At 41.0% G+C, this 14,501-nt stretch overlaps 1 protein-coding gene across 1 annotated transcript in view; it reads right to left on the bottom strand.

Annotated features, from left to right (window-relative positions):
- CDKAL1 (CDK5 regulatory subunit associated protein 1-like 1) overlaps nucleotides 1-14,501 on the bottom strand; it is a 622,071-nt gene that overhangs the window by 22,260 nt on the left and 585,310 nt on the right. Inside the window, exons 14-15 of the mRNA XM_010848824.1 lie at nucleotides 3,965-4,048; nucleotides 404-568 (exon numbers count right to left, since the gene is read on the bottom strand). Coding sequence (XP_010847126.1) covers nucleotides 404-568; nucleotides 3,965-4,048 — 249 coding nt within the window. The remainder of the gene's footprint in view (nucleotides 1-403; nucleotides 569-3,964; nucleotides 4,049-14,501) is intronic.

The raw sequence follows: 14,501 nt of genomic DNA, 5'->3' as shown, positions 1-14,501 counted from the left end.
TTTTTTTTTTTTTTTTTTTTACTGTATTATAACCATCTTCACAAAGCACGAAAATGACCCTTTTTTTCCTTACCTGCTTCCACTCAGGATCTACTGACACAGAAAAATACTGATCAGATCATCTTTGCTGTTAAATCTTTCACCTGGAAATAATGGCTTCTGCCCTCTGCCTCTAGCCTAGAAGCAGAAAGAGCTTCTTCCCTCCGCAGGCAGAGAAGCAAAGCTATAGGCATCAGCAAAAATGCATCTTTCTAATTCGGATTTCAATCTGTCAGAAAGGATTAAAGCCTCATGCATATATAAAAAGGGAACTGTACAAGATAACAGAAACATGGTTGGAAATCACTGAGCTTCCATAGCTGCCTTTTACCAGCTGGGCAGAGAGGAAGGCACTTTTACCCACCTCTGTTAAACCCGAGACTTCTCCTCTTGCTAATGGTTTGCTGATGGATGGTGTGTATACTTTCGCGTCTGAAACTGGCTGCCCCTTCATAAAATGTTTTCCTGATTCATAAATGTCCACTTCGACCATTTTCCCCATGAATGTGGGGTTCTTTGGCACTAAAACCTGAAAAAAAATGACAGAAGACTTAATTTTTAAGAAATAAAATTTTATTTTAGAACAGCTTGAGGTTTACAGAATTATTATTCATAGCACAGAGAGCTCACACACCCCAGGTGCAATTTCCCTCTCATTAACATCTAACGTTGGTATGATACATTTGTCACAATTAATAAGCCAATATTGATGCATTGTTGTTGTTCAGTCACTAAGTTGTGTCTGACTCTTTGTGAACCCATGGACTGCATCACGCCAGGCTTCCCTGACCTTCACGATCTCCCATAGCTTGCTCAAATGCATGTCCATTGAGTCAGTGATGCCAACCAACCATCTCATCCTCTGTCGCCCCCTTCTCCTCCTGCCCTCAATCTTTCCCAGCATGGGGGGCTTTTCCAATGAGTTGGCTCTTCGCATGAGGTGGACAAATTATTGATGTATTACTATTAACTAAAGTCTATAATTTATTCAGATTTCCTTACTTGTCCTTTAATGTCCTTTTTCTCTTTGGGGATCCCAACTTAAGTGGGCTCTATCTTCCAGATACTCAAAAATCTGGGTATCCAGCAGATAGGGAGGGCATTTCTCGGAGGGGTGGGGCCACAGACAGTGCTCACTCCTCGCAGGACGCCTGTGGTCCTAAGGCACGTGGAAGGCACAGCCAGTTACTTCTGAACAGGCCTTTGATTTCCTGCTCTCGGCTGTCCCAGGCAATGAAGAAAACTGGGACAACACCAATGAAACCCTCATACGTTTGGAACCTTGCAAGTTCACTGTCAGAGTCATGATTTAAACAGCCCCTTTAAATTAAGGCCTGAATATTTGGGTGCGTGTGTGTGTGTGTGTGAGTGTGCACATGCCTGTTGTTTTGGGGGAAGAAGAAGAACATTTCACAATTCCCTTTTCCATAGTTCAAACCTTGGTGTTTGGAGCTAAATGACTTCTTCAACTGATGGTTTCCATCATTTCTTTCGCTCTGTTATAAAATGCATGTTATTTGCTAGTTCTGCGTCCACATAGAGCCAGCTCCTCTGAAGGGTACTTTGGCTGGCTCATAGGAAACTGTCAGATGGTCTCTTTCCACTAAAGATTACAGATCAAAATACTTGTTTACCTCCAGCAAATGTTTCTCCTCTTCTGGGACTTACACGTAGCCTGTATGTATTCTGTTCTCCCTCACACTTCTATTTCAGAACTGGAGCTACCTGCCAATCTTTTCAACTCAGAATCCAAAATAAACAGCCTAATTCTGATCCAGCAGTCTACTCTGATATCTAGATACAATCTTCACTTCTGGAGGTCATCTTTTGTAGAAAAATAATTCCTATGAAATCTTCAATAGGCTTGGTTGTAGAGACACACACACACACACACACAAAAGTCAGATGAGAGCCAGAAATTCCATAGCCAGTTTCTCCGAGAGGCTAAATTGGATCTTGGTGTTTCTGAGTTTGATTTTTTATGACCATTGAGTACACTGCTTCATCAAAGTATAGGAAAAAGGTCACCTGGGTGGTGGATTACTCATGGCAAGCAAATGAACTAAGAGAGCCTTAGTGTCAGGATATGAAAGCCCGTTTAAATCAGTTTTTATAAAATAAGAAAATCTCTAGAGTAAACTGTCCCTGGGAGATCTGGTAGTATTCTGGGGGAAAATAACTCTCCTTGATCTGCTGCCTTGATCTGAATGAAGGGCTCAGTGTTTTTTCCCTCTCCGGTTTTAATAATTGGAAAAAGCTCTACTGCTTTAAATTGGAGGAAACAGCTAATGAGGCATGCCATCGCCTTTAAAATGAAGGGGGAAAAAAAGTTCCCTGCTGAGGCAAAAACCCAGATGGCAAGAGAAAGAAGAGGAAAGAGGCTACCAAAATATAATCCAGCTCCTCCAGAGAGCTGAGCAGAAGGCTGACCTGAAGAGGAAGAGGGTTCTCTGGAGTCATTTACTGAGACGGAAAATGGGGACTCTCAGCTCAAACACGGAGAGCTGGGATCAGTCCTCAACTGGCTGGCTCAAAGGTAAAGAATCTGACTGCAATGCAGGAGACCCAGGTTCAATCCCTGGGTCGGGAAGATCCTCTGGAGGAGAAATGGCAACCTATTCCAGCATTCTTGCCTGGAGAATTCCATGGGCAGAGGAGCCTGGCGGGCTACAGTTCATGGGGTCACAAAGAGTCAGACGCAACTTACCAACTAAACAACCACCACCACCTCAAATGTATTCTCTACTGGGGCCTAAACAGGGCATGTTCAGCCTGGGCCTTGTAAGACTCTCCCCGGTTCCCTGAGGACCCGGTGCCCAGCGTGAGATGAGTCCACATGGAACACCCATGCTGGAGCCCCCCTCCCACTCCTGCTTCCCTGCTTCTAACACAGGCGGTCAGCCTCCCTTGCTCATCCCTTACCAGGGTGGCCCATACTGGCCTGAAGAGCCTTCCCAGGCCACAATCCACAGAAAAAAAGTTCACTTCTCATTTGATGAGAGAAGAACAAAAAAGTAGGAAAACCCGCCTGATATTAAGAAAATACGATCCAGGGATGACCCAAGGAATCCCTCTGCCCCTAGGAGCGTCTCTAATCCAGAGGGGCCTATGGCACCTCCTCCTTGGCCCTTCCCAGGGCCAATGGCCCCTGAAGGAGGCACTGTCTGCTTTAGTCATTTTTGAACTGCTTCACTGCCTGGGGAAGTGCAACCCCAAACACTGAACTAGAAGTCCGGCTGCTGGTGCAGCAAAGCACGCTGCCTTAGAAGGGCAGGGACTGAGGAGCCCCTTCAGCTGGGCCTCGAAGAAAACTCTCCACGTGAAGCTAGTGTGATCCTCACTCTGGTCTCCAAAGTTGTTCACACAATGTGAGCTGAATCCAAGGAACTCTTTTCCTTTTGCCCTCAGCACTTTTCATTATGATGGAAGTTCTTTTTTTTTAAAAAAGGCAATACAAAAAAAATAAAACTCTGAAACTAAAAAAGCCAACCAACAGACAAACAACCAAAAGCCTGTTAGAGCGCTGAGACAGGGAGAGGAAGTCCCCGCCCTTCCAGGCCGATGTCGCCGGTGCAGACATCCTTCCGGTCCCCTGGACAGAACTTTTCCCTCCACGGTGCCAGGCTGTGGGAGGCTGGGGCAGTCAGAACTGCCTGTTTCAAACTCCCCAACGCCAAAGGCTGCTCCCATCAAAGACGAATGAGGACTAAAACAGACTTACTCCTTTGGATAGAATGTTTTGTAGATCCACAAAGATAAGCCCCACGTTAGCTTGGCTGGCTTGATGCTATAAAATAGCCTTCCTGCCACAAGATGCTATCAATACGAATCTCTGCTACTTTATGTCTCTTTTGCTTAAATTGATTTACTTTCAGAACTCTTTCTCATTTTGGAGAAATCCTGAGAGTGTGGGAGTGTCTCTTACCTGCTCGTAGAATCGATTGTGTGCAACATAAAACTTGGAATCAAAAGATTCTTCTGTGACTAACACTTGTTGTCTCTGACCAATCTGTGGAAAGAGGGGAGAAAAAAAAATAGGAGCCATCAGGCAGATGTCTGAGAATCCAAAATAAACACCAACCCAAAGAGTTATGGACCAGCAAGTCATGTCTTTTTAAATTGTTTTTTTAAGATTTTTTTTTAATGTGGACCATTTTTAAAGTCTTTGTTGAATTTATTACAATATTGCTTCTATTTTATGTGTTGGTTTTCTGGCTGTGAGGGATGTGAGATCTCAGCTCCTCTATCAGGGATGGAACCCACACCCCGTGCACTGAAGATGAAGTCCTAACCACTGGATCACTGGGGAAGTCCCAAGTCGTGTCTTCTTGAATTTAAAGTAGATCTAAATTGCTAGCTACTTAACAGCCAATACAAGAATCACGGATTCAAATTTCCAGAAAGGCGTTATTATTTATGTAGTAATATAAAATTTGGGTAGAAAAAAATCTTATTGTCTTAGAGAACTATGAAGCAAAACTTGATCTTATGTCTTCCTTCAACAGAAGTTAGATAATTAAGGCTTCTGAGACATACAAAAATCTTCTAAATATCACTTTGTTTCTTGAAACAAAGTTGCAAAACAAGCCAGAACAAGCTGCTTCTAATCCAAATTCATGAAAATATTTTGGCAATATGAGAGACTGGTAATAAACATTAATTTGAGTTATGAGGGATGTAACACTAAAGAAAACACCTCAAAAACTAGTCATTAAGTCTCTGCACCTAAACATTTCATACACTGCATGCAATTCTGAAATTATTGATTAATTCAGTTATTTGCTTAATATACACATTTTCTCTCTCACGGGCAACTGTCTCTTTTTTTTTTTGCTGCAGCTGTGACTGCATATTAATTTTATTTTTTTAAGAGACTATTCTCTACAGGATCTGTATTTATGATTTAAGCATGGATTTTTAATAACCAATAAGTTAAATTAGCCAAAATGTTGGTTAAAGCAATGTGACCATTCTAAATTATTCTACCATTTCCAAGTTTATTCCACTGTGAAATGCAACATTTAAAGTATCAGTTATTTATTTTTTTTAAACAAGGTTGTCAAAATGGCTGATGAGGCAAACCAGCTATATTAGATGATTATGCCTAGAATCATTTTTGCCATTGCTCCTTGATAAATACAACCCTCCATGTTAAAGTACGTTGGCAAGATTTTTTTGAACAAAATCCCTTTTCTCTTATGTAGGGACTTGTCACCATGTTCAGGCAGTTACCACTTAGGAAACATAAACACAGCTGCACTAAATAGACCACCTAACAATTACAAAGAAAAAACTGAAAACACCAAACTCCTCTCTCCATTATACAATGCCAATACCTAAATACACTATAATTTGCTCTTTTTTTTTTTTAACTCTATCATTCAAATATAGCCACTTAGTAAAGTCTTCAAGATGACACATCACAGACTGATGTAGTTCACTCCTTGAAAACCAGTGAAAGTTCCTGCAACATTAATCTCTTTTAAAAATCAAGTTACAACAAAAGGAAGTTCTCCTAACTTCTACTTTGAGCTTTAATGGCCCTGTTTATTAAAAACAAAAAACAAAAAACAAACAAAAAAAAAACCTGATGAATACTGGGTTTCACTGAAGTATATTCTTCTGGAAGGAAACTTAGAATGTTTGCACACATTTCACAGTGTGAGTTGCTTATGACTTAGGATAAGTATCTGTCAATGGTTCTCAAGGAAATCTGCAATTACACTTCATCTAACATTAAGTTTTCAGGAAATTAACAACAATACGAGACTGCAGAGCCACCAAAAACGAATGCTGAGACTTTCCTCTTGTTAGAATTAATGTGGATGTTTGCAGTTATCACTTTGGGGGTTATTCTATTTTATCTGGAGAGACTAACCATGACAGTAATTCACACACATAGTTAGAAAAACTTGCTATGTTTATACAGCACAGGGCAGGGCATTTGGTCAACCATTAGAGAACAATTTGTATGGAGTATTTAACTATTTGCCAATGGGATTCAGGAAAATTGCGATGGGCAGTCATTTACAGTGGCAAACACCTCTCCAGTCACCCTTTTGGTCCCTTCAGCCATCGATTTTGTCTCATTGGCTCTTTAAGTTCCCCAGAAACTACTGAGCAAAATGAGCATGAGCAACCTAGGACTTTGACCAAAAATTGATGCCATCTATCCCCACCCCCTGAAACCGCCCTCCCCGCCACACACACAAAAAATAATAAATGCTCTAATGTAGTATTTTTTAAAGAATGAACTGAACATCAAATATGACTTTTAAGAGAATCAACGGTTTCAAATAACCTTAAAAACAACAACAAAGTTAAGGAAATGTGTAGAGGGGGGACTGGAGAAGGCAATGGCACCCCACTCCAGTACTCTTGCCTGTAAAATCCCATGGAAGGAGGAGCCTGGTAGGCTGCAGTTCATGGGGTCACTAGAGTCAGACACGACTGAGCGACTTCACTTTCACTTTTCACTTTTATGCATTGGAGAAGGAAATGGCAACCCACTCCAGTGTTCTTGCCTGGAGAATCCCAGGGATGGCGGAGCCTGGTGGGCTGCTGTCTATGGGGTCGCACAGAGTTGGACACTACTGAAGTGACTTAGCAGCAGTAGAGGGGGGATTGAGCTGGAATTCTGGAAGAGGCAACATTGCCTTGGTGACAATAAGGAAACTTACAGTCCAAACGTGTAAGTCTTAAATCTTTTTTTTAAATGAGCCATCTCCCTATTTTCCAACCGCTTTCTCCCCAACTCTACGTGACAACTCTGTGTGGTTAAAGATCACATAACAAGATTTAGGGTGTAGTCAGTTGCTCAGTTGTGTCCAACTCTTTGCGACCCAAAGGACCGAGGCCTGGCAAGTTCCTCTGTCCATGGGATTTCCCAGGCAAGAATACTGAAGTGGGTTGCCATTTCCTTCTCCAGGGCATCTTCCCAATCCAGGGATCAAACCCAGGTCTCCTACATTGCAGGTGGATTCTTTATTGCCTGAGCTATCACGGTACTAGATTTAGGGTAATCATCCTAATTTGACTTAGAATGCCTCTACTGCCCAGCAAGGCAGTCTTGGTCTCAGAGGAAGAAGCAGGGCTTCAGGAGCAAAAGGGCAAGACTATAGATACCCTTAGGTCCCTAGGACTACCATCACTCAGCTCTCAAATATACTAAAGGCAGAGGGATCCCCCAGGAGAGGGATCAGCCTGTCTTACAGAAGGATAGGTGTATACAGAATCTTCACTGAGATTCTGCAGCATCTACTCTCTGCTGACGTTCTGAGATTCTGTGAAAAGGAGGCTTCTTCCCTGGCTTCTCACCCTCGCTGACAGAACCTCCCCAGCAACTGGAATCTCTGACAGGAATGCAAGGCTACGTCACTGGCTTTGAGACAAGCCCCTCGCAGAGGAAGTTAACAGAATGACTGCTTGTGTAATTTAAAAAATGAACAAACTCCTGAGTTTACAGAAAATATATACAGGTACACACACACGCCCATAGAGAGAGAAAGAGAATACAAAGGAGGTTGAAGATACTGGTTTCAATGCCCTCTGTGACTGGCAGCACAATATGGCTACTCAGCAGGAACGATGAAGATGCAAGTGGAACTGTAAACCCACAGAAGGATCCAGAGGATGACTCCCAGATAACCGGAACTTTCAAGGACAGGATGGAAGGGGAAAGTGATGGAGGGAGAAGGAAGGGTCAGAAGCAGGAACGCACAGTTTCAGCAGAACCCTGGGGAGAGGAAGAAGGGTTATTCAAAGACATCAAATGCCACATGTTTGAACTGGAGAGTGGGGCGAGAGGACACAGGTCTGAGTAGATTATTTTTAAGATAAAAGAAATTTGGCTACATTTTGGGCCTTTGATTTCCTTACAGGAAAAAAATGAGAGTTTGGTAGAAGTAACAATGGAGGTGGCGAGGCAAGCAGACTGAAGAGGAAGTGGATTCTGATTTTTAGAGGACCTTTCAGGTCCAAAATTCTAAGTCATCGTTCATGGTAGATTTGATCTGCTGACAAGGTTTCAGATGAAGGAAATTTGTACTCTGAATCCAGGCTGTCCCTTTTCTCCCAGTAAATGTGTGCTTAGAGCCCTCTGCAAACTATAGCCACTTTCTTGCTGCCCTGAAAGGAACAACTTGATTTTAATACCCACCAAAGAAACATTGACAGAGTCTCTCATAAAGCTATCCAGTGACCTGCACCTGAAGAATCCTGTTAAAATCTTCCCAACAAAGTTCTTTTTAAAATAATCTCTTTGCCTTTTGATTTGCTTTACAGGTACATAATCTATAGCTGATTTATAAAATGCTTCTTTAATTTCTAAAGCATTTTAGAGTTTAAGAAGTTGGGTTGGGAATATAGTCTCTTGCACTTTTCACTTTCCATTTACAAAGTCTGACCTTCAGGACATGCGTCAGAACTTTTCAAAGTGGTTGTCAGACCTGGCACCTGCTGTAAGCAGACAAATGTACTCTGTAATTTATTCATCAGATGTCAGTGAAGACAGTGGCTTTTCCTATGACATGCACAACTTCTTTCAGTCCATGTGAACCTGACTTCAAAATTACATTTTAAGAGAAATGAACTGCAGAAATGTTGCAGGGAGGAAGCCAATTCTGACTCCATGTTGGAAACTTTCGTTGACTTGCTTTTTTTTGCTTTTATCATTATAATCAATACTCCATGGCTTATTATTACTGATACTCCATGGCTCGCCTGGGGGACCCTGCCCTCTGCTTGACTGTAAACTGAAGTGCCTTTGTTCAGCTCATGGAGAGAGAGTTTGTCCCTGTCCACCTGTGAAGAGAAGAGATTAACACACCCCTTCCAACAGCTGGCCATTCCCTTGGAGATGTCTGGCAAGATGGAAGACCCTTTCACTTGACTTTCTCACTGCCTCTTCCTCTCTGTTCTGCCTTTTGACTTTAGCTCCTCATTGTTTCTTTCTCTCTGATCTATTAAAGAATCTGGCATCCAGACCCCAATAAAATGGTTATTTTGAGGTGCTAGCCTGCCAGCTTGTCGGTCTGCCCGCTCCCCGATTAAAGTCTCTTTCTTGCCTCAACACCTCGTCTCTGGGATTCAGTGGAGCCTGCTGTAACAGAAATAGTCCTATGAAACCATCCCTCCGTTTCACAGATGGGGTCACTGAAGGTACAGAACAAGCCCATGGGATCCTGCATGATCTGCTAATCTCACAGAGCTGATGGGAACCATGGTCCCTGCTATGAAGGCGGGAGGTGCAGGCAGGGTAGAACTTTCCAGGCTTTGTTGGAAAGACGTGAAAAAAAAAAAAAAAGCGCGTCTGCTTTTTTTTTTCCAAACACAAAGGCAGAAAATAAAGACTGCATTCCCTTGAATAGACAAAGAAGCTCAGAACCTGAAAGGGGCTTAGCAAACTCTGATTTCACAGAGAGGAGACTGAGGTTCAGCAGAATGCACTGATCTGTTCAGTGGCCGAGAGAAGTCTTGGAAGCATCCTTGCTACTTGATGTCTCCTATGGAATTCCTAGCCGCAGAAAACGTACAACATCAGGGCTCTAATTCTGGAGTGTGCGGCTTTTCCTTGAGCAGAGAAACATCTGTGACAGACAAAAAGCAGTAAAGCAGTGGCTTTTTTTTTTTTTTTAATTCAATTTGGGGGCAGATTTTTCAGTCCGTTATATAATCAGCTGGCTGTGTTATTTGTGTCACATCTATGCTTCAAATTTTCCCAAGTGCCTTAAGTGGTGAGAAACATCAGTTCTAGCCATATGGGCAGATAACACACAGAAAACACACACTAGCATGAAAAAAGCAGTGGTTTCCAACAGAATTGGGTTGCTGAATGAATGCTCATTCAAGTACATTCTATTTCTCCACGGGTCCTAAAACAAACAACATTCTGCACGGCTATTTCAGGATGTAAAGAGAGAAGCTAAAAAGAATTGCTTCAAGACAGGCAGATAATACTGAAATTTAACAAAGACATTAAGAGTACTTGGGTTTTTACCTTTAATCCAGTAAGAACTGTGACTTGTATAAGTATTCTCTGAACTAGAAGAAGCAGAGTTTCTTTTAAGTCCATAATGTGGCTTTAAAATATAAACTTTATGTAAATTTTACTTTTTTTCAACTTTTTTTTCACTCTTCTCACTTTTGTTTTACTTAAACAGAAAACCTTACGTGTGGCTTTGGAAAATAATTGCAATTCAGTTTCTACTCATAAAGGGTCAGGTTACAGAGATTTCAACAATTCAATATAACTGCTCAGAGTACCCAAAAACATTCATAAAGGACAGAAAGGACAGATGTATATTAGACTTGTGTAAGAGAAATATTTATTTCTTGAAAACAGTTACAAGAAGGTAGAGGAATTATTTTGCTTCCTCTGAAAAGTTTCTAGCAATTAATTTTTCTGTCCAGTTGCCTTAGGTGGAGAAATGGAGATTAAAACACATGTATCAAAAGCTCTAATTATTTACTGCACATTTCTAATAAACCTGAATTTTATCTCTGCTTATCCTATACAATATTTTGACATGCTACTTTTGCAGCTAAGTTTTTTTTTTTTTTTAATTGTAGATAATAAAATACAATTTTTCTACCTGACTGGTTTCTGAATGCATGACTCTGGGAAATGTCAAATGTCTTTCTTTAGCTCCAGTCAAATTAGTTTTTTTTTCCCCCTAAGCTGCCTGGAACATGTTAAACACAAGGCTGTGACCTTAAACTCTGAAATAATATTTCTAGTGTCTGTGCAAAAGCCTGCCCTCACATACACCTTTAGACTAATTACTGCAGTGTAATGTTGCCAGTGAACCACTGTAATTACACTTGGAGAAAAGTATGGTCTTGTTCTTTCCTAGCTAATGAAAATGATAACCTTTCCATTTTGATTCATCATTCACAACAGGCAGAGCATGCGATGCTGGGTCTCCAGGGTATACAGTAATTTTCCTGACTGTTTATGCACACTTCTGTTTTCTGGCCCTGCAGAAGCTGGAATTAAAGAAGCAGGCATACTTAAGCTAAAAACAGTCAACAGTAATAATAGCAATAACATTAAAATTTAATATCATCCTTATCCACAATGCCATTCTATAACGAAACAGGGCCGTGACACAGGAATGTGTGTCAAAATGATGATAGCACAGAAAACAAGTAATGAGCCTCTAAGTCCCGCATATTGGAAACGCCTGCCATCAGTTACTGGTCTACTTAAGGGTTCCCGAGAGACGACGGAGGACAGTTGACTGTGAAAGGGGCTGGACTTGGATCCGACTCTTAAACAATGATGGGAAATACATTGTTAGATTTTTTTTAAATACTATCCTCTGTGTGAAAAAAACACATATTAGCTAGCTATTCTTATTATTAGAATTAAGTGTGTTCAAAGGGAAAGAACGCTCCTTTAATGTAGAATATCCATACCTCTAAAGTGTTTATTTATCTAGTAATTGCCATGAGCATCTTAGTGTCTCTATTAGTCCTTCCTCACATTTCATAAATAACCTAAACACACACAAAAAACAATCTGGCTTGTTCAAAGTCCTTCCTCCCAAAACAGTGATGAAAGTTACAAAGACCAAGGTGGTTCTGCTGAATTGAATCAGAAAATGAAATTTCTTCCAACAACAGCCCTTGTATTTCTGTCTTCAGTTGCTGGCTGATTTTCTTTTAGCTATGTGCACATCCCAGTAAGAAAAAGGCAACCAAAGGGGTCTCTTCCCAGGTGGAGGCAATTTCATTCCAAACAAAGGTTTTTTTCCTTCTGTTGGTTGATCAGTTCTGTCCAGTTGGTTGAGTCAGCTCAGTCATGTCTGACTCTTTGTGACCCCATGGACTGCAGCACGCCAGGCCTGCCTGTCCGTCACCAACTCCTGGAGCTCACCCAAGCTCATGTCCATAGTGTTGGTGATGCCATCCAACCATCTTATTCTCTGTTGTCCCCTTCTCCTCTCGCCTTCAATCTTTCCCAGCATCAGGATCTTTTCTAATGAGTCAGTTCTTCATATCAGGTGGCCAAAGTATTGGAGTTAGCCAACAATAATCAGTATAGTAACAGTGCTTTATTGATACAGTAATTCTCAATAGCAAATAGTTACATGACAAATGTTGACCTGATTCCTTGGCTGCATTAGAAATCTGTACCTCAGTGCTGACTGAACTTCCAATTTGAAAACCAGTCAAGTTTTATTTATCTGCCTGGAGATTTTTGGTAATCTAGAACATTCTGAGGTATTATCTGCAATGCTTTTATGGAATTATTTTAATTGTGATAAGAATATACAACATGACATCTGTTCTCTTAACAAACCCAAATAGCCTTTCCTTATCACGTATTTGGCACAAGTACATTACATGTATTTTTTCCCAAACTAGGCAAGCTCTACAATTTAAAAACTCTACATTTAAAAACTATCAAAAGTGCTAAAACCAGATGTTGCCAGTAAAATCTATTTATGATGTCTTATTAATGGGATGACCAAGCGGGGCCAACATGGGACATGTATGTGGAACCCTTTTTTATTAAGATTTAAGTTCTAAGATTGAACAAATTATCTCCATTTGCTTCTGCCTTCCCAATCTTTTCCCACTGGTCCCTATCAACCATTGCTCAGCATGTCTGGGCCATTGTTCTTTGACGAGCTTTTCACTTAAGTGCAAAGGTGACCATACTTATATCTTAGAACTGTTGAACAGATTACCTCCTTGGAAAGCATCTTTAGAATTTTTGCTTCACTGGTAACACAATAAATAATTCAGATTACAAAAAGAAAGGGAAGTAGGCAGCTGAGTTTTAGAGAGAGATTTAATGTTAACATATAACTCATCAAGTTTATCTGTAACTTTAAAATTGGATTTTATCCTGACAGGTGCTTTTAGGCCATGTGGTAAATTAAAGAAGTAATCTGAAACTGTACCACCCAGTACTGTGGCCGCCAGCCACAGGTGGCTGTGGAGCACCTGAATGTGGCAAACCCTTAGTGAGATATGCTGGAAAACACACACCAGGACAAAAAACTTAGCAGATCTCAAAAATTTAATGTAACTAAAAGAGTGTGCAAACTAGCTTATTAACTTTACATTGTTTACAGGTTGAAGTTGTTAACTGATGAACAGAAACCTCAATTTAATTAGTCAAGAGGCTGGAAGGGGAAGCTCTGTGTTTTAGGAGGACTGTACCACCCAAGAGTAAAGAAGACTTCCTCTGCTTTCCTGGCAAGAGCTCAGCCAACATGAGACTGAAACAACGCAGCCAAAAACCAGTTCCAGTAGTGCTCTGAACTCAATTCCTCCAGGGAACCCTTGGCTTCTCATAGCCCTCCGACTTCTTTTGCCTCCTTTCAAAGAGTTCTCTTCTCTGTGCTCTGTGGAGCCTTGCATGTGGCTCCATGGATGCGGCTTCCCAGTGGTGCGGTGCTAAAGAATCCACCTGCCAATACAGGAGACCTAGGTTTTGATCCCCTGGGTCAGGAAGATCTCCTGGAGGAGGAAATGGCAACAACCCACTCCAGTATGCTTCCCTGGAAATCCCTTGGACAGAGGAGCCTGGAGGGCTACAGTGACAAAGAGTTGGACACAACTGAGTGACTAAGTACCCACACGTGCACCAAGGTGGTAGGCACCAAACTTGCCATTCTTTGTTGATCTGTAATAAATCTATTTTTTTTTTTTTTTGGAGAAACAAATGGCAGTCTTTATTTGTTGTATGGCAACGAAATAATGATTCTGATATGCTGAGTTAAATAAAATATTAAAATTTATTTCACCTGTTTTTTATTTTTTTGTGTAACTACTAGAGAATTTAAAATAACATCTGTGATTCATTTCCATTGGATAGTGCTGTTCTAAAACATTATCATGTGATCTTTAAAAATTTAACAGAAATTCCCCCTTTCACTATTTTAAGGACCAGATTGATTAATTTTTTCCCCTTTAACTCACCCCAAACACCCTTATTTGGACTAATTATGTAAACGAAATGCATTAATTTTAGGAAAGAATACCTGCTGCTGCTGCTGCTGCTGCTAAGTCGCTCCAGTCATGTCTGACTCTGTGTGACCCCGTAGACGGCAGCCCACCAGGCTCCCCTGTCCCTGGGATTCTCCAGGCAAGAACACTGGAGTGGGTTGCCATTTCCTTCTCCTACATATCTATAAATTGTTAAAGGCAGAGATTTCAAACTACTAAATTTCTCTTTTTGACCTTTAAATTAATCTTGTTTCCATTTTTTTCTGGTCAACCCTAGCCTCTCCAAAAGCCTAAGGCATGATCAATTTGCTTGTTGTTTTCCAGGTAATCCAGGCAACCAAAGAAAGGCCGTCTAAAATTTCCAATCTGTCACTTCCCATTCTGTGTGGCTGCAAGAGCAACCATCTAAAGAACAATGATGTTTGGCAGAAATAGACCATTCTCAAATTCATTTTTTAAAAAGCCAAAATGAACATCCAAAATACCTACCGCCTTTGGTG

Source organism: Bison bison, unplaced genomic scaffold (assembly GCF_000754665.1).
Source record: "Bison bison bison isolate TAMUID 2011002044 unplaced genomic scaffold, Bison_UMD1.0 scf7180017864274, whole genome shotgun sequence".
NCBI lineage: Eukaryota > Metazoa > Chordata > Mammalia > Artiodactyla > Bovidae > Bison > Bison bison.
Note: the sequence above shows the minus strand (reverse complement) of the source record. Positions and strands in the feature narration are given on the sequence as shown.